At 33.6% G+C, this 16,311-nt stretch overlaps 2 protein-coding genes across 2 annotated transcripts; both read left to right on the top strand.

Annotated features, from left to right (window-relative positions):
• LOC108661069 (LEAF RUST 10 DISEASE-RESISTANCE LOCUS RECEPTOR-LIKE PROTEIN KINASE-like 1.2) lies at positions 329 to 1,995 on the top strand. The gene has a single exon (XM_018116728.1). It carries the CDS (start codon positions 387 to 389, stop codon positions 1,272 to 1,274), a length of 888 nt encoding a protein of 295 aa, XP_017972217.1. The 5' UTR covers positions 329 to 386; the 3' UTR covers positions 1,275 to 1,995.
• On the top strand, positions 3,199 to 11,039 carry LOC18604167 (LEAF RUST 10 DISEASE-RESISTANCE LOCUS RECEPTOR-LIKE PROTEIN KINASE-like 2.1). The gene is made up of 3 exons (XM_018116992.1): positions 3,199 to 3,679; positions 4,719 to 4,757; positions 9,813 to 11,039. Exons 1-3 carry the CDS (start codon positions 3,199 to 3,201, stop codon positions 10,919 to 10,921), a joined length of 1,629 nt encoding a protein of 542 aa, XP_017972481.1. The 3' UTR covers positions 10,922 to 11,039.

Genomic DNA, 16,311 nt, shown 5'->3' with positions numbered 1-16,311 from the left:
AAAATGTTATGATTACAGTTTTGATGTTATAACCACTAAGAGTAGTATACCCTCACATGTTATAAATAAGAAAATAGAAGGGGAAAAGAAACCTTGTTATATAATATCCATACCCAACATATCTGCAAAATGATTCTATTCATATTTCAAGTTATAAAAAGATTCGTTTTTCATATATATATATATATATATATATATATATATATTATATTGATTATATTAAACAAGTACTGCAACATGAGTGTATGTATATATATACATAAACGCATGTATCAAAATACTATAAAGGACGAAGACTCGTGACTTTTTCTATATAAGCACAGCAAGAACAAGCTCCAAACACAGATGACCAACTTTCTCATTCAAATTTCAAACAATTTGTCACCATGCTACTTCCTCTATTCTTCCTCATCTTCCTCTCCCTCTTCTTCATGAACACTCATGGAAACAACACCTTCTTGCCATCGACATGCCCCTCTCACGATTGTGGTAACGGCCTTGAGATTAGATACCCTTTCTGGCACAATGATAGCGACACCCCTAATAACCATTATTGTGGTTACCCTCATTTTGGTCTTAGATGTGCAGACAACGGCCAGCCAATTTTTAGCCTACCGAACGACAATTTCTACGTGAAGAACATCAATTATGATGATTATACGTTCACCCTTGTCGATATTGACGTCGTTGACCAAACATGCCCTAGGGCGCGTCACAACCTTACTCTAGGCACCCTGCCGTTGTATCACTCCGATTTAAACTTGAACCTTAGTTTTTATTTCAACTGCTCTTCACATCCCTCTAATTTGACACCCGTAAAGTGTTTAGGATCTAACGATCTGCGGTCCTATGTCGTGACGGAGGAGAATGATGATGGCGTTGATAAGTCTGATTTGGTCATTAGTTGCGAGGAGAAAGTAGAGGCCACGGTGATGAAGAGGGAGATTAACATGAATGACTTGATCAGTGGATTCGGTGCGGCCATGAATAAGGGATTTGTGTTAGATTGGCGGAGGATGAGGGAGTGTGGTGCTTGCGAGGCTTCCCAAGGCTTTTGTGGGTACAGTAACGCAGCCCATGAGTTTTTGTGCTTTTGCAAGAATGGCCAAATCGGCAAGGACCACTGCCTAGGTATGTACTCAATCACTCTTGTTCTTGTATATTTTAATGTAGTGGCCCCTTGCTTTTTCAATTGTTTGCCTAACATTTCTTGTCCTTCTTTACATCTTATCTTTATTTTGTTTGAAAATGATGTTAATTCAAGATATATCTAATTAGGGGAAAAATATGGATATTGTTAGATCATTCACTCCACTAAATTTCTCTCCCCACTAGCACAAAGAAAGTTAGAGGGACCATGGCTTCACTAAATTCAAGATATATCCCATCTTGCTTCACTCTCTTAAGTTGTCAGGTTCTTGCTCTTCTTGGATTGTTTATGCTATTGTTCATCACGGTTCTCCTTGTGATCTCCATGTCTCTTGATTGTGTGTTCTTTTGCGAATGGCTGTGATTCTGTTCGGCTCTGTTTTGTCATGTTCACGTTCTTGGCTCTGACTTGTTCTGTGGGGTCTTCTCTGAGCTTCAGCTGTCCTCTGTTTCTATTCTCCTTTGTCTGTTGGTTTGATGTTGCTCTCTACCGTTGCTGATCCTGACTTCCTGTTTCTTCTCCAATCTTGCCTTTGTATCAGAATGCTTGTTTGTTGTTCCTTTGATGTTGTTTTGTTTCCGAGTTAGGTTCTTCTTTTTGTATGATTTTTTTTTTTCCAAGGATATCTTTCCTGCTTCTCAAAAAAAGTTAAAGAGGGACCATGGCAGCTATATTGGTCACTTTTTCTTCGCCCAAGTTGGAGAAATTTTTATTAAAACCAATAGAAAAAACAGTGTGAAGTTCATACTTAGAACCAATTCTTACATAAGACTTGGTAGATCGTAGAAGTTTTGATGTCGTTACTTCAAATGTCTTTGCAAGGTTATGATAGTAATACCCATGAATCATGATGCAAATCGTGTTAATCTGATTCTAATTGCTACATCCACATCAGATTTCCTAAGAAGCCCATTGTAAGCAGCCCAAATATACCTTGCGCCACTAGGCTGTATGGTTTTATATTGCTGTGTGCCGAAAGACCTTTTCCGCCAACTGAAAGCCCATTGTTTAGTTTCTTGGGTGATCTTCAAGCCAGGTCTTATCCTCGGCCTTTCCCTTCATCTAGATAAGTGTCGCATTGCTTTTACCTCTGAAGTGAAAAACTGTCTATTGATATTAAATTTGAGAAATTTTATTTTTTTTATTATAAATTAAGGACTTGTGGGGTGTAATAGAAATTTATTTTTGGATACACATAAGAGGATAAGGGATTCTGGAGATATAATAAAAGTATTAAGACTTAATTGCACAAACTGATATAATTCATGAATTTTTTGTTATTTAAATCATAATTAATTTATAAATCCTTGATCATTTCAAAACATCTGAGTTGGGCCAAAGAGGCTCTGGGTCTTCGGTCTAGAATTCATGAAGGCAACTGACAAATTGATTAACCTTTAGTCCACTCCCTGTGGCCTGTTGGCGCATTTTATTTACTTCACTAAATATATGCCCTCAAAGTTTTTTTAATTATTCAACTATATATTTCTCCTCTCCTGCAACACAAAGTCTCATGTTTTGACTCATTTCGTGATACTTGATAAAAATCTTCAAATTTGAATATGGAAGACACTTGGGTGAACCAGGCTGGTGGCTTCTATAGTTGAACTTTGTATTAATAAACCTGGAATTGTCGGGTGATTGGTTGAACAAATTAATAACCCTTTCATTTGCTAGGATGACAGAAGCCTCCCTTGTCATGGATTGAATTATTTACTGCCCGATAGAGATGGCTCATTGAACTGAATATATTTCTTTAGTCTAATCCAACATCCAAGTAATTGAGCTTTAAATTATACTTCTTAGACCTTTCAAGCACCATCTAATTTAATTCATGAAATTTATCTTTGGTGACTTAGCTAAGAGCCTTAAAAAGGCACACCTATGACCAGTTAATTTTCCTGTTCTTTTTGATATATAGAAGGGTATTGTGAACTGCTAGTTCAGGTTCTGTTTTCAGATTTGGATGTAGTAGCAGTGCTCGTTGAGATCCAAATTTGTGAACAGCTTTGTTAAACATATAGGCCGTTAGGATTGATATCTCACAAATGCAACAGCCAAGTCACTTCATCCAATTTTTNGGTTTGATGACAATCCAACGAGTGGAATCCGAAGAAAATACCTGTCCTGCGGAGATTTTTACATATAATGTTTTTCATTATTCCGACACCGCCGCAAACATTACTCTTTTATACGGCTGCCCGAGCAGGGGATTTGCGGATAAAAGTTTCACTTGCAAAAAGGATCAAAGTGAAACTTTTGCTGTGTTCGGTAACAATGATGAATATCATTGTAGGGGAAAAGTTGTTGAAGTCCCGGTTGAGAAGAAGGCTCGGGATGAACTGATTCGTGGAACCAGGGCTCTCGATAAAACTTTATTTGAACCGTTTGAAACGAGATACTTTGCATTCGATGACTATTGCCGGCCATGCAAGAATTCCGGTGGCAGATGTGGATTCAACACGACTTCAACGAAAGTATTTGTCTGCTATTGTCGTGATCGTCCACATCTAATTAAATGCGAACCTGGTATGCCTGCTTCTTAATTATTTCTATTCCAATTTAACTCATTTGCAGCATTTTCCTAACCCTCCTTAGTTTTGATGTCAAGCCTAGTAACTAGTCCATTTAACTAAAAAGATGCTATTGAATCCTTTTTCTTCATAATCAGGAATACGGAGTCCACGAAATTTGTTGATATCTTGATATACGGTCGGTCCCAAGTGTAGATCACAATTAAAATTCAAAGAAAAACGAAGAAAAAGAAAAACTTAAGTTTAAAAGCTAGTCAGTACACTTCATTTTAATTTGATCTCTAAAATTAGGTCATTCAGACCTTTTGAGCATTAGTAATCAAATGATAACATCGCTTTTTGTTTTTTTTTTTTAAAAAAATAGAAAATAAAACGCGAAATTGGAGATCACAAAATGCTAATTATTACTGGTTATGATAAATAACCTTATCTCTAGTCCACGCTTATTATTCTTTGGAAAAGCCTCCGCGAAGCTGCACCTTGAATTAGGTGGGACACACTTTATACCATTTTCCATAAATATATTGTTTGGTTTATATTAGTGTGAGCTAATTTCTTTTCTTTTCCTCTTATTCTGTAATACTGTGTTTGGTAAGAAAGAAAAATACGATGAAATTAATTACACGGTGCCACTTCATTAACACCATTCACCATGTAAAGAAAAATAAAATGACGTGGACCAATGGAAGTCACTTATACTTTACAATGATGAACAAAATACAAATATATACAGATGAACTAGCCAAAATGTAAAATGCTCCGTTGGCGAGGTTGCTTCTTTGAGATCTAACGAATTTCAAGAAAAAAAATATATATAAATGTGGCTGCATGCCTTTACATAACTAGCTGATGGTTCGATAAACGGTGAAAACTTTTCAAAAGTTACTGAGGAGAAATCTAAATTTCTTAAATTAGAGGATGAAAATAATAAATTTATAAGAGATCACAGAACTCCACTTATACTAGTAAAATAGTTTGATGTGATTTGCAAATAATTAATTTATTAAAGAATCCTTTTCTTTTTTTGGTTGCAGGAGGCAAAGGTTTCAGTCTTGGAGTAAAGCTTGCCATAGGTATCATACCATTAACTAATTTTCTGCCCTCTCCTTTTTCTTTGCTTTCTTGATGATTGATAGTAGTTTTTAGACATTTAGTTAAATTTTGGTAAACTGTTTAATAAATTAAGTTCAAAATGGTTATAAATTTTGGATAAAGAAAGAGGCATTACCAAAATTTCAATTTCGTTTTATACATTTTAGTTACCAAAAATTACTATTATATATTAATCCTTTGTTTATGAAATTCTTTTCTTGTATCTTTTAATGATTTTTTTTTTTTACAAATACTATTTCAATACAATTAAGTAGTTTTACAAAGTTAATGTTTGATTGTTACTTTTACTATAATTTTTTTCTCTCAAAAGTTGTTAAAAAATAAGTTAAAATAAATGAAAATATATAATTGATAAAAGAATGAGTTAGTAACAAAAGTGTAACGCAACTTGTTGCATATAAATATAAAATATAAAAAAATATATTTTTCATAAAAGATCAACTTTCAGTTTTTATTATTCAAAATATATTTTGCTTTTATATCTCAATAAAAGATCATTCTTGATATTGTTATATTTAGTTATTGATTATTACATCAATGGGAGAACATTAATTCTACAAGCATATTCTAAATTTTATTATGTAATTTGAAAAAAGATTATTAGTATTTTATACATTGATGGTCAAATGATATTTTAACACTTTGTCTTGGTAGATATTGATTATTTGGGATGGTAATCCTACATCTTTATTAAAATTTTCACATGTACAGCACAAATTGAGTTTTATTTTTTTTTTAAAAAAAAAGCGAATTTTCAATTGATGATCTCTGTACATAAGAATTTAAGGTGTTTTGCAAAGGAAACTTCTCTCCCCTTTGTATAAAGTTTCGGGAAAACAAAAAACAAACTACATCCACTGAGAAAAAAAAAAACATAACCCTTTTTACGAACAATTCCCAACCAAACAACTCAAGGTCAGTAAACCCTGTCACAGCTCAAAACAACCAAAAACATTCCAACATAGATTATCATTCAACACATCCCAGAAAAATCATCCACTTTTCATCAAGAGAATCAGAATTTTACCTAACACAAAACATACTTAGATCCCCAATAGTGGCCTCCCTATTGACCATACAATAACAAAGAAGTTCATTCTCCACACACACAATCTTTTCACTGGTAAGTCCATGGAATTCCAACTTTTGAAATAGGCTTTAAGATCACTATGCCCCACCCCTTTCATAATCCACCCAAAAGCAGTTTATATCTTCCACCGCTTTCAAGAACGTATCATCCCAAACGCTTAAAAGTCCCCATGAAGATCCTTCAACTTGGACATATTGCCATTTAAAATGGCTTTTGCCTTATGACCTGTCCACCATCATGTTATCAATAGTTGGAAGCTTGGTTTCTTGCAACAATATCATACTCGATTTCAATATGGCAATTAAATTCCTTACTGTCTTTTTTTTTTTAGGTTCCCCTATGACTTTAACATTCCAAGTCACAATTATTAGTAACAAAAATAACCTAGTCGTAGAGAAACATTAGAAACATACCTCACTGGACTTAATTGGCTCTCTTAGCCTGGTTTTCTTTCTCCAGCTCCACGAACCTCTCCACCATCTCCTTTCAATCTTACTAAAATTTGAGTCTCACTTTCTGATGGAGCCTTCAAGTCTCCTTAACCTCTAATACTATGAGCTTGTTCCTGTGTGCTATATCCCTCTTCCTTATGAATTCCTCAAAGAGGCTTTGCCAAGTATTTTTTATCCCATCCAAGATATCTCTTATTTCTTTTCAAAGTTTCCTTTTTATTCTTCTTGGCTATGTCTCTACATCTATACGATGATCATCTCCATTTGGTTCTTCAATGTCACCTTCACCTACCATACTTTCTCTTAAATTAGCATAGTTAAGTTTTCATTCAATGGGTACCACCAACATGACACGACTTACTTGAACTATTGCTACCTCATGCCTTTACTACTATGCATTTCCCTTACATTTTATGTACACTTTTTATTGCCATCCTCCCTCTCTCTTTCTTCTTTTTACCATCCCCCCCCTTTGCATGCATTTCCCTTACATATGCCAGCTTCTCGACACCACCTCTTCTGAGAAGAGTTAACCTCTACCACTTTCTAATTCCAATCCCAAATCTTCGTTCGTGGCTTGACCTTTTTTGATTTTTCAAAATCCCCCTCCATTGAGAAGCCCCCAATTCCTTCTTTTTCTTTCCCCAGGCTTTGGTTACTTATTAGTGGACTCATTTCCAGTTCTTCCGGTGTAGGCCTTTGTTAAGTGTTTGCCTGAGCCTTGGGCTTTGAATCTATAATCATCAGATCACAGCCCAAATTGCACCTTTATACCTTTCCAGTCTTAAGCCTGATCTCTCTCGATTGTAGCCCAAGCATGTTAGGCCTCAATGGAGCCAATCTAGTCCGAGTATTATTTAAGCCCAACTCTGATTCTCGCTGCCCTCTTAATTGCTTTTATTTAAAAACAACGGTAAGACTTCTAACATTATTGTCCTTTGTCTCCTCACAGGACAGTCATGTCTCTCACACGCCAATGGTTGTCATTTTGGTCTTTTTGTCTGTTTGACTCTTCATTCACCTTTTAGCTACTCTTTTCCATTTCATCAAAGCTACACCTAGTCGTATTAATATCATCACTGTTCCATCCCATTGGGCTTGACACCTTCGATGAGTCACTCTCTTTTCTTTCCTATTTGTCATCCTCCATAGATGTAAACATCTACACTTTGTTATCCTCAACAATGATTCTCAGTTTAATAATTTGCTCGTTAAGTTTCATATAAATTATCTTCGAGATGGCTATTTTCCTTACTGACTTCAACTTCAACCCGTGCACAATTGAATCTTTCTATTTTTTTAGTTGCTTTATCAACTTCAATCAATTTCTTCCACTTACTTACCATTAATATGATAACTATTCTCGCTAAATATGTGGAGGAATTTTAGTGACCCAAATCCATATTCTTAATAGAATGCATATTTTTTATATCGATTGAAGAAATGTGTGATAGTATAGCCTTAATAAATCAAACCATAGTAGAAAAATCTCTAGTTACTTTCCTAACAAGACTTTCATCTCTTCTTATTCCCCAAAGGTTAATAACATGTCAAGATCGCCAAGTGTTAGAATAAGTACAGATACTAATGTTCAGAATAACTTGAACTGTGCCACATATAGCTAAATGTTTCTCTTATGCATCCGATTGCATTTCGATTAAGCTAATCTCTTTATTTCATTGGATATTTGATCACCCATACACTTTTTGCTCCATCACAAGCAAAATCTTCCACCTGCTTTTCTTTTTTATTCTTTAACGATATTGCCTTAGGTTCCCCTGATTTGATGCTCTTCTTTTGTTCCACCTTCCAATCATGTATCAAGGCTTCTCAGTAGGTCTTCCCATGATTAGTGGACCTAAACTTTATCCTCTTGACTGGATCTCTTTCTTATGGTTCCATCCTTTTAACTATATGCTTTTTCCAGCCAAAGGATGTCTTTTTATTCCTTAAAAACTACCCATCCACCAATAAACCATTGCCATGAGATATCGCCCTCTTCAACTCATCCTCATATTGGTACCTAATAAAAGTGAAGATCGACTGTCTCTTTCTCTGCTTGGCGTTCCCTTTCACAATGTGCAAATTCATCACCCTCCCGTAATTTTCAAAGGCTTTCTTGAGTTTCCTCCACTTTGTCATCGGACTCATATTGTCCAAATACGTCGTAAAAAGCTTTTTCTTATAACAAAAATCTAAAAACTACAATCCATAGTAATAGTAATAATAAAGTATAATTATCTAAATTTAATGCATAACAATTAAATTCTTCCCAAGACACACTCTTACCAATATAATCCACAATGCTTATTTTTTAATATTCATAAAAATGTTAATAAAAGAATGGCTCACAGCCAAACGATTTAACTAACTAGATCAAGTATAAGAAACAATACTTTAAAATCTTAATTGTCAATTCTCAATATTTAGTCAATAAATCACAATTAAATCAACAATTCAAAAATAGTATGATTTAAAGACATTTCAAAATAATCATTTTCATTCTCTTTTGACTATTTCGCAATCAACAATAACAGTCCAAAATTGAGAATAACAATCCGTTAATGGTTTAAATTTCAAGTCTATGCCACGAGTATAACTCCCTAAGACATAGGTAAACTATGAAATCATCCAAAAATGTCAAAACACAAATCAATTTCATTTCCAAATTATACTCACAATATTTCAAATCTAAAATATTTTTATTTTGGTGCTTGACCAAATTTTAGAAAATGATTATATTTACTCAAAACAATTGAACGTTCAATCACCTTAATAAAAAATTTTATAAAAATAGTTATTAAATTGTAAAAAATTATAAAAGTCTATATAATTTTAAAATAATTAGAAAGGTCCAGCCATTTACTTGATTAGTACCATGCACAATCACACGAATGATTTTCCAATGCATAATGCACCATAATTTATACGTTTAACATTAGTAAGTATTAAAGTGCACGACCATTCTACCCTTTAGCCAAACCTAAACACCTAGAGAGGAATGTTGAAATTATTTAAAAGTAGTTTTCTCAATTTTTTATAAGTTTTAATATTTTAAAATCACACTTGAAATTATCAAATTAAAGAGAGTGTTATTATACATCTCTTTCCACTATCGATACTCATGACAATCTATATTTTTTGAAATTTTATCAAAATTAGATTCTTTAAAAATAATTCACACTCTCTACAAATTTGATTTTTTATTTATAAAATTATAAATAATATATAAGTAAAAAATACTAATATCTTACAAAAAAATTAATAATTATATGCATAATAAGGCCAGCGGATAATTAGTTCCATTAGCATAATAAGGTCCAAACGTTAAATAAGTCAAGCTCAATTATATATATACACATTTTGTGGTTAGATAGATGATATTCTTTATGTCATGGTTATAATGAAAAGTTTTCAACAAGGCATTTATGCTTTTAGCCCCTTGACTTGATTTTTGCTTTTGGCAATTTTAGTTATTGCAGGAATTTGTCTACTGATCACCGGTGTCATTACAATCTATTTCAAATACATTAAAACAATGGGCTTTCTCAAGAAGTTCACAAAGAGTGATCTAGATATCGAGGCTTTTTTAAAAAATAATGAAACTTTAGCTCCCAAAAGATACACTTATTCAGATGTCAAGAAAATGACAAACTCATTTAAAGAAACACTAGGGAAAGGTGGCTATGGAAGTGTGTACAAAGGGAAGCTACTAGATGGCCATCTTGTTGCTGTGAAATTGCTTAATACATCCAAAGGAAACGGTCAAGAATTTATTAATGAGGTTGCAAGCATTAGTCGAACTTCCCATGTTAATGTTGTTACCCTTCGAGGATTTTGCTTAGAAGGTAATAAAAGAGCTCTGATTTATGAGTTCATGGCCAATGGATCTTTAGAAAGATTCATTTACAAAGAGAATACTAATTTGAAAGAACATCGACGCTTGACATCAGAAGAATTGTACCGAATTGCAATTGGAATAGCCCGAGGGCTTGAGTACTTACATCGAGGGTGCAACACAAGGATTTTGCATTTCGACATAAAACCTCATAACATTCTTCTAGATGAAAATTTTTGCCCAAAAATCTCTGATTTTGGGCTTGCAAAATTGTCAAACATGAAAGAGAGTATCGTATCAATGTTGGAAGCTAGAGGAACAATTGGTTACATAGCTCCAGAAGTGTTTTGCAGAAATGTTGGAGGTGTTTCGCATAAATCAGATGTCTATAGCTATGGAATGATGATCTTAGAGATGGTTGGGGGAAGAAGGAACATAGATGTCAAGGTAAGTCAAACCAGTGAGATATATTTTCCTCATTGGATTTATCAGCATCTTGACCAAGGCAATATCAAACCAGAATTACTAGGCCTCATGACTAGAGAAGAAACTGAGATTGTGAGGAAAATGATATTAGTCGGCTTGTGGTGCATACAAACAAATCCACTAGATAGGCTTTCAATGACTGAGGTGATCGACATGTTGGAAGGAAGCGTAGAAGCCTTGCGAATTCCACCTAAGCCTTACTTGTCTTCTCCTCCAAGATCAACCGTAATGGATTCTACCTCCTTATCATTACCATGATATATGCATTTTCAAAATATGTAATATATATACTTATTTTGACATTTTTTTTTTGCTCTAAACAAGTCAATTGTATTAATAAAATGGCTTTAAAAACCTCACAATTCAAATCCTTAAACTGGTACAAAAAATGTTCACCTAAGAGCACCTAGTGAAGCGCCTTATGCATATAAGGTTTAGAAAGTACCAGGGATGACACATCCCTCCAAAAATAGTCCAGAGGCAACAAAGGTAGAATATATATACAAATAAAATTGCTCTATACAAAAAGTGACAAAAAAAAAAGCAGCCAGTGCAACATCATGAAGCTACATAAACATCCAAAAAAGACCTACTAGTTGCTCATAATAGTGATGAAAAGAACTTGCCAGCAACTCATTAGAGTAAAAGAATTTGCCATTAACTCTTTCTACAATGGTAGAAACCAAGATTGATGTAGCCATACCCTCTCATTTAGGTAAAAATTTGCATGTCCATGGATAAACTGCTCCCCTGATCATTAGCATTTCTTGATAAACTGCCTAATAGTCAAGGAACGTCTCTAACTAACATCATCCACAAGGATAAATGCCTATCCTGAGGGGCAAAAATAACAGAATATTTTCCATAGAGGAAAGGCAACAACACAGCTAGCATGAAAATATCTACAACACCAATCTTGAGTGGGTAAAATCAGCAGCTCCTTTTCCATTGTGGAAGAGTTCACCATGCATAAGATTATTCAGAAAAGCAAGTAGTAGAATCTGGAACTCTATCACCAACAGGCATTAAACATAAAACTTCAATTCACTCCCATTTTTTCCAAAGAATTTGCGAAGAAGTTTAGCTTCCTAAAGATATAGAGGAAGCTGTAACTTGTCAATATCAGAAAATACCTTTCACAGTGCCCATGGCCAATCATCCAGTTTAACTATCCAAGAAAAAGCAACGCAATAGTATAATTCTATTACTAAAGATTTAAGTCCAAACCAAAAAGATGAGACAAAAAATTGTAATACATTTTTAGTAGCATAAATTTATGCATGATTAAACTCAAGCTCCCCAAAGGGCCAAAGAAAAGACCTACTATAGTACTCTTACTATCTCTAAGAACACCCTTCAATAAACCCCTAGCCTTGGCTGTCCTCTAACTGAACCATCCACATTCAATTTTAATCCACTCTTTCTACAAAGGATCCATTCCAACCTCTCCTAGGTTCCTTAGTGACTATTGGCCTGGTTAAATATCTTTGGCACAGACCACCAACCAATCGTGTCCAATCCTCTTTCAGTTTTAATGGCTTTAGTTGAAATTTTGTTCTCATTTTAAGCATAAAGATCGCTTCTTCTTTCTCCCATTTCTTGTCATTAAAAATCAAGTCGTCTCTAGCCAACCAAAGAGACAAAATTGTGGCACCTACCACTAAAATCCATCTCTTATGAAAACCTTTAGATATAAGATCCTCGCAAAATAAAGTCACTTATGATAAAAACATTGTTAGCACCAACTCGAATCCCCACCAATCAAAGACATTGCACCAAACTTCCAAAAAAAACAAAAACAATGAAGTAGGATGTGATGGCACTCATCTTCCACAAGACCATGCCAAGCACACATAAGATTTTCCTTATCGAAATAAATGCCCTAACCTTCAAAAAACTCTTCTCAGGGATGCTTTCCAAGACTATTAACCATAAAAAACATTGAACTTTGGGAGGAACCATGAACTCCTAAATGGACAAAAACTAAACACCATTGCCATCGTAATGTGAATTCCCTTTTAATAGTTTCATTGCTTTTTTTTTACTGAGAATTTTCCTCTGTTGTTTACTTCCCAAGTAAGAAGGTTTTCCTTGTTTCCATTAAGGAACACACCTTGAAGAGTTGATCAGAGTTCTTAAAGGCACTCCAACTCTCAGTCTAAAAGAAAGCACCTAAACTCAAAATCGAATTCACTGTTTCCCAACCAAGCCTCTTTCACTTTGGCATTCTTCTCTCTCACAATGTGAAAAGCCAAGGAAAGATTTCCTTCAATGGGAAGTGTGATATCTATTCGTCCTTCTAAAACAAAATCCTATTTCCATTCCCCACGACCCATCTACAGCTCTCCTTGCCTATCACCTTTTCAACTCCTTCAAGGTTCGGGAGGTATACAATGTTCCTCCATGCATTGGACATTTTTCCTTTATGGTGTCTAGACAAAATCCAACTCAAGGGTGCTTCACCATATTTCTCACATAATAGCTTCTTCCAAAGTGCATTATGACTGTGGTCGTACCTCCACCACCATTTGCTTAGGAGAGCTATATTTTTATGTACAAGGTTGGCTATTCCAAGACCACCCCATCTCTTAGGTTGGCAATCTATCTTCCATTTGATTTTAACAATCTTCCTAGTACTCTCATCCCTTCCCCATAAAAAAGCTCTCCTTATTTTGATATTATAGAAAAGGTAAAATCATTACAGATTATAAATTTAAAAAATAACTATCAATTGTTTTCTTTAATCATATAATTATAAGTTTTTCTTTTCTTATTATCTTTATTAACTTTGAACTAAAAGCCTAGAAGGAAATGCAAAAGAAAATGAATCAAGCAATAGAAGTCTAATAGATATAGAATAATAATAATGAGTTTTTCTTTCCCTTTATCTTTTTTGTTGCATGTTTTCCTTTTCTTATAAATTAGATAAGTACCTAATTAATTTGAATCCCATATCAAAAAATGAGAAGAAAAACTATAAGTGAATTAAATTAAAGTTCAATTCCTATAACAAACGTAATACTTATCAAATAAGAGATCATAAGAAAAGTGGGCTTCACAACCTTTTGTTTTTTTTCTTTTATATGTATCTCTTTTGGATAATGAAATTATGGTTTATCCAAATGGAATCAAGCAATAGAAGTCGACAAGATATAGGTAATAATTTTCATGAAATTTATGAAAGTTAAAAAAAAGTTACTTCTACTTGTGTAACTAAAGGTGTCGTTTTCCAATGACATTTGGGGAAATTTTGGGGATCCAGTGTGATGCCATGGTGCCAAAGGAACCCTAAAAGTGGTCTCAATATGTATCAAAAGACTAATAGTAATATGTGTATAAATTATGAACGAATAGGACACATAAATTAAATTGTGCAGACAACAAAGGTGTCGTATTGATGAATAAAGTCATTGGGGACAGAGTGGAGGTTTAGGCATGAGATGAACGAATAGAGATATCAATAGAATCTATTACTAATTTACACTCCGAAAGAGAGAAATCTTTCATTTTCTTCCAATAATAAAAATGATAATAATTTATTTTATCGAACAATTTATATCAATATTATGTTGAAAGATATTAATTTGTGCTTTTTTATCTTTTGCAGGATCATTAATGCAATTCCTTCCTATTTTTAACATATTAATTAAATCAAATAATTGTAAAAAAAGTGATTTGTCGTCATTTACTTTTTATGAAAATAACAATACTAGAAAATGATGGTATTGTTCTCATAAAAAGTAAATGATGGCCATCACTTCTTGACAATTATTTGATTTTATGAAAATAATACTTCTAGTTGCAAAAAAAAAATCAAGATAGGAATACTATACCTTAGAAAAGAGGACAGAGAAAACCCTAAGAGCAGTTTACTGTGTTATAAAGAAAAATCCTCTCTTCCTTATTAACCTTTTTTTATATTAATTTTAAGTTTTAACCCTATTCTTTGAAACTATCATAATTATGGCATAGTTATTTGACTTTTCAAGGGATACATATGACGTGCAGGCCTGGCCACTTGGCTCCAAATTTTCTGCAAGTCAAGGTCAATAGCTATCTTTTAGTGTCAACAATGAATGTCAAGTCTTTCTAAATCCAGTGGAATAGTCTGTGCAGAATTACGCCTACAAGACACAGTAAGCTTCCGAGAACTTTCTTCTTCTCTAGAAAAAGTAGTGGAACTAAATACGTGAAAGCAATTAATAGTTATAATTGTGACTACCAATTCCCAAGAATTTCAAGGGGTAGACCTCAATCAGTCCACGCTTATTATTTTATGGAAAAACCTCCACGAAGCTGCACTTGTAACTAGGTGGGGCATGCTTATGCCATTTTCTATTGATTGGTATAAATTAGATTTCTACTTTGAATGTTTCAAGGAGAGCATGCAGGGTCAAAGGTGTCGTAACGTGAGGGTCCGAGAACCCGACCACCAGACGCAGGCGAAAATTAAAATGCTTTAGGAATCGTCACCAATTTTTTTTTTATAGGTGTGATTGGTCACCTATTAATCTGATTCTAATCGACGAAGTCCTAAATTAATTTTAGATTCGTCGAAAGAACGAGAACTGGTCCATATTTTTAGAGATGGGTTCGGGAGTGCGGTTACGTATGAAGAAGGGTTAGCACCTCCGTGGCGCCCGTTCCACAAATGGTACCATTTAATCTTAAGTTATCTTAATATAGCCTACTTTTAATTTAATCCCTACTTATTAATTAAATTTTTATTAAATTGACTGACTGAGTTTTTTTATTTGGTTTTACGTATGCACATGATGCAAGCGTAAAATGATGTCATTACTTGTTTATTTTAAATAATGGAGTTCGTAATCTTTTATTGAAAAATCATTCGAAAACCATCCCAACGCTTTGGTAAAGTCTTGAGATTTTTCTCACCTAGAGATATCCCCAGAAGAACTCGTCTCTACAAGCTCTTCGGGGAAATCCTATCATCGGGATTCCCGCGCCATTTGCAAAATAAATGTGGCGTGCTATGACAGGATAAAATGCTGATGTCTACATGCACGCGCTTATTGACTTAGGTGATTCATAATTCACCCAACTATGTATTTAAATATTTATCACATTGTTTATATACTTAGTGTTACTTAATTATTTATTATTATTTTTTAGAGTTTCCTATTTAAATCTATATTCTTTAGCTAGCATAGTGAATTAATATTCCATCTTATGTATTATTTTCCTTTTTAATCAAATAAACAATTAATTAAATTAATGGTTAACTTAATTTTATTTAATGATATTTATTTGCTAATTAACTGACTACACTAACCTAGATTTAAATGTGATATTGTGTAGATTTACTTTTCTCAATATATATTATTATTTTAGCAACGATTATTTGAGTTGATGGGTATTGAAATTTAGAGTTCGGATTTATCCCGATGCTTCGGTGAAAATCCGTCTCGAACTTCGCATTCAAAAAAAAAATCCACTTAGAAGAGGCAACTCTTTACCTCTCATAGGTGAAAATTTTTTAAATAATCATTTCATTCATTTTTTTATTTTTTTATTTATTTTTTTTTAATTTTTTTATTTCTACACATCATTAATCATATTCTTTTTTTTCTTTTTTGTTATATTATATGTGGTATCTACCTTCTACTTGCCATAATCTTCTTTTTTAT

Source organism: Theobroma cacao, chromosome 3 (genome assembly GCF_000208745.1).
Source record: "Theobroma cacao cultivar B97-61/B2 chromosome 3, Criollo_cocoa_genome_V2, whole genome shotgun sequence".
In the NCBI taxonomy this organism is placed as follows: Eukaryota; Viridiplantae; Streptophyta; class Magnoliopsida; order Malvales; family Malvaceae; genus Theobroma; species Theobroma cacao.
This window is presented reverse-complemented; position numbering and strand designations above follow the sequence as displayed.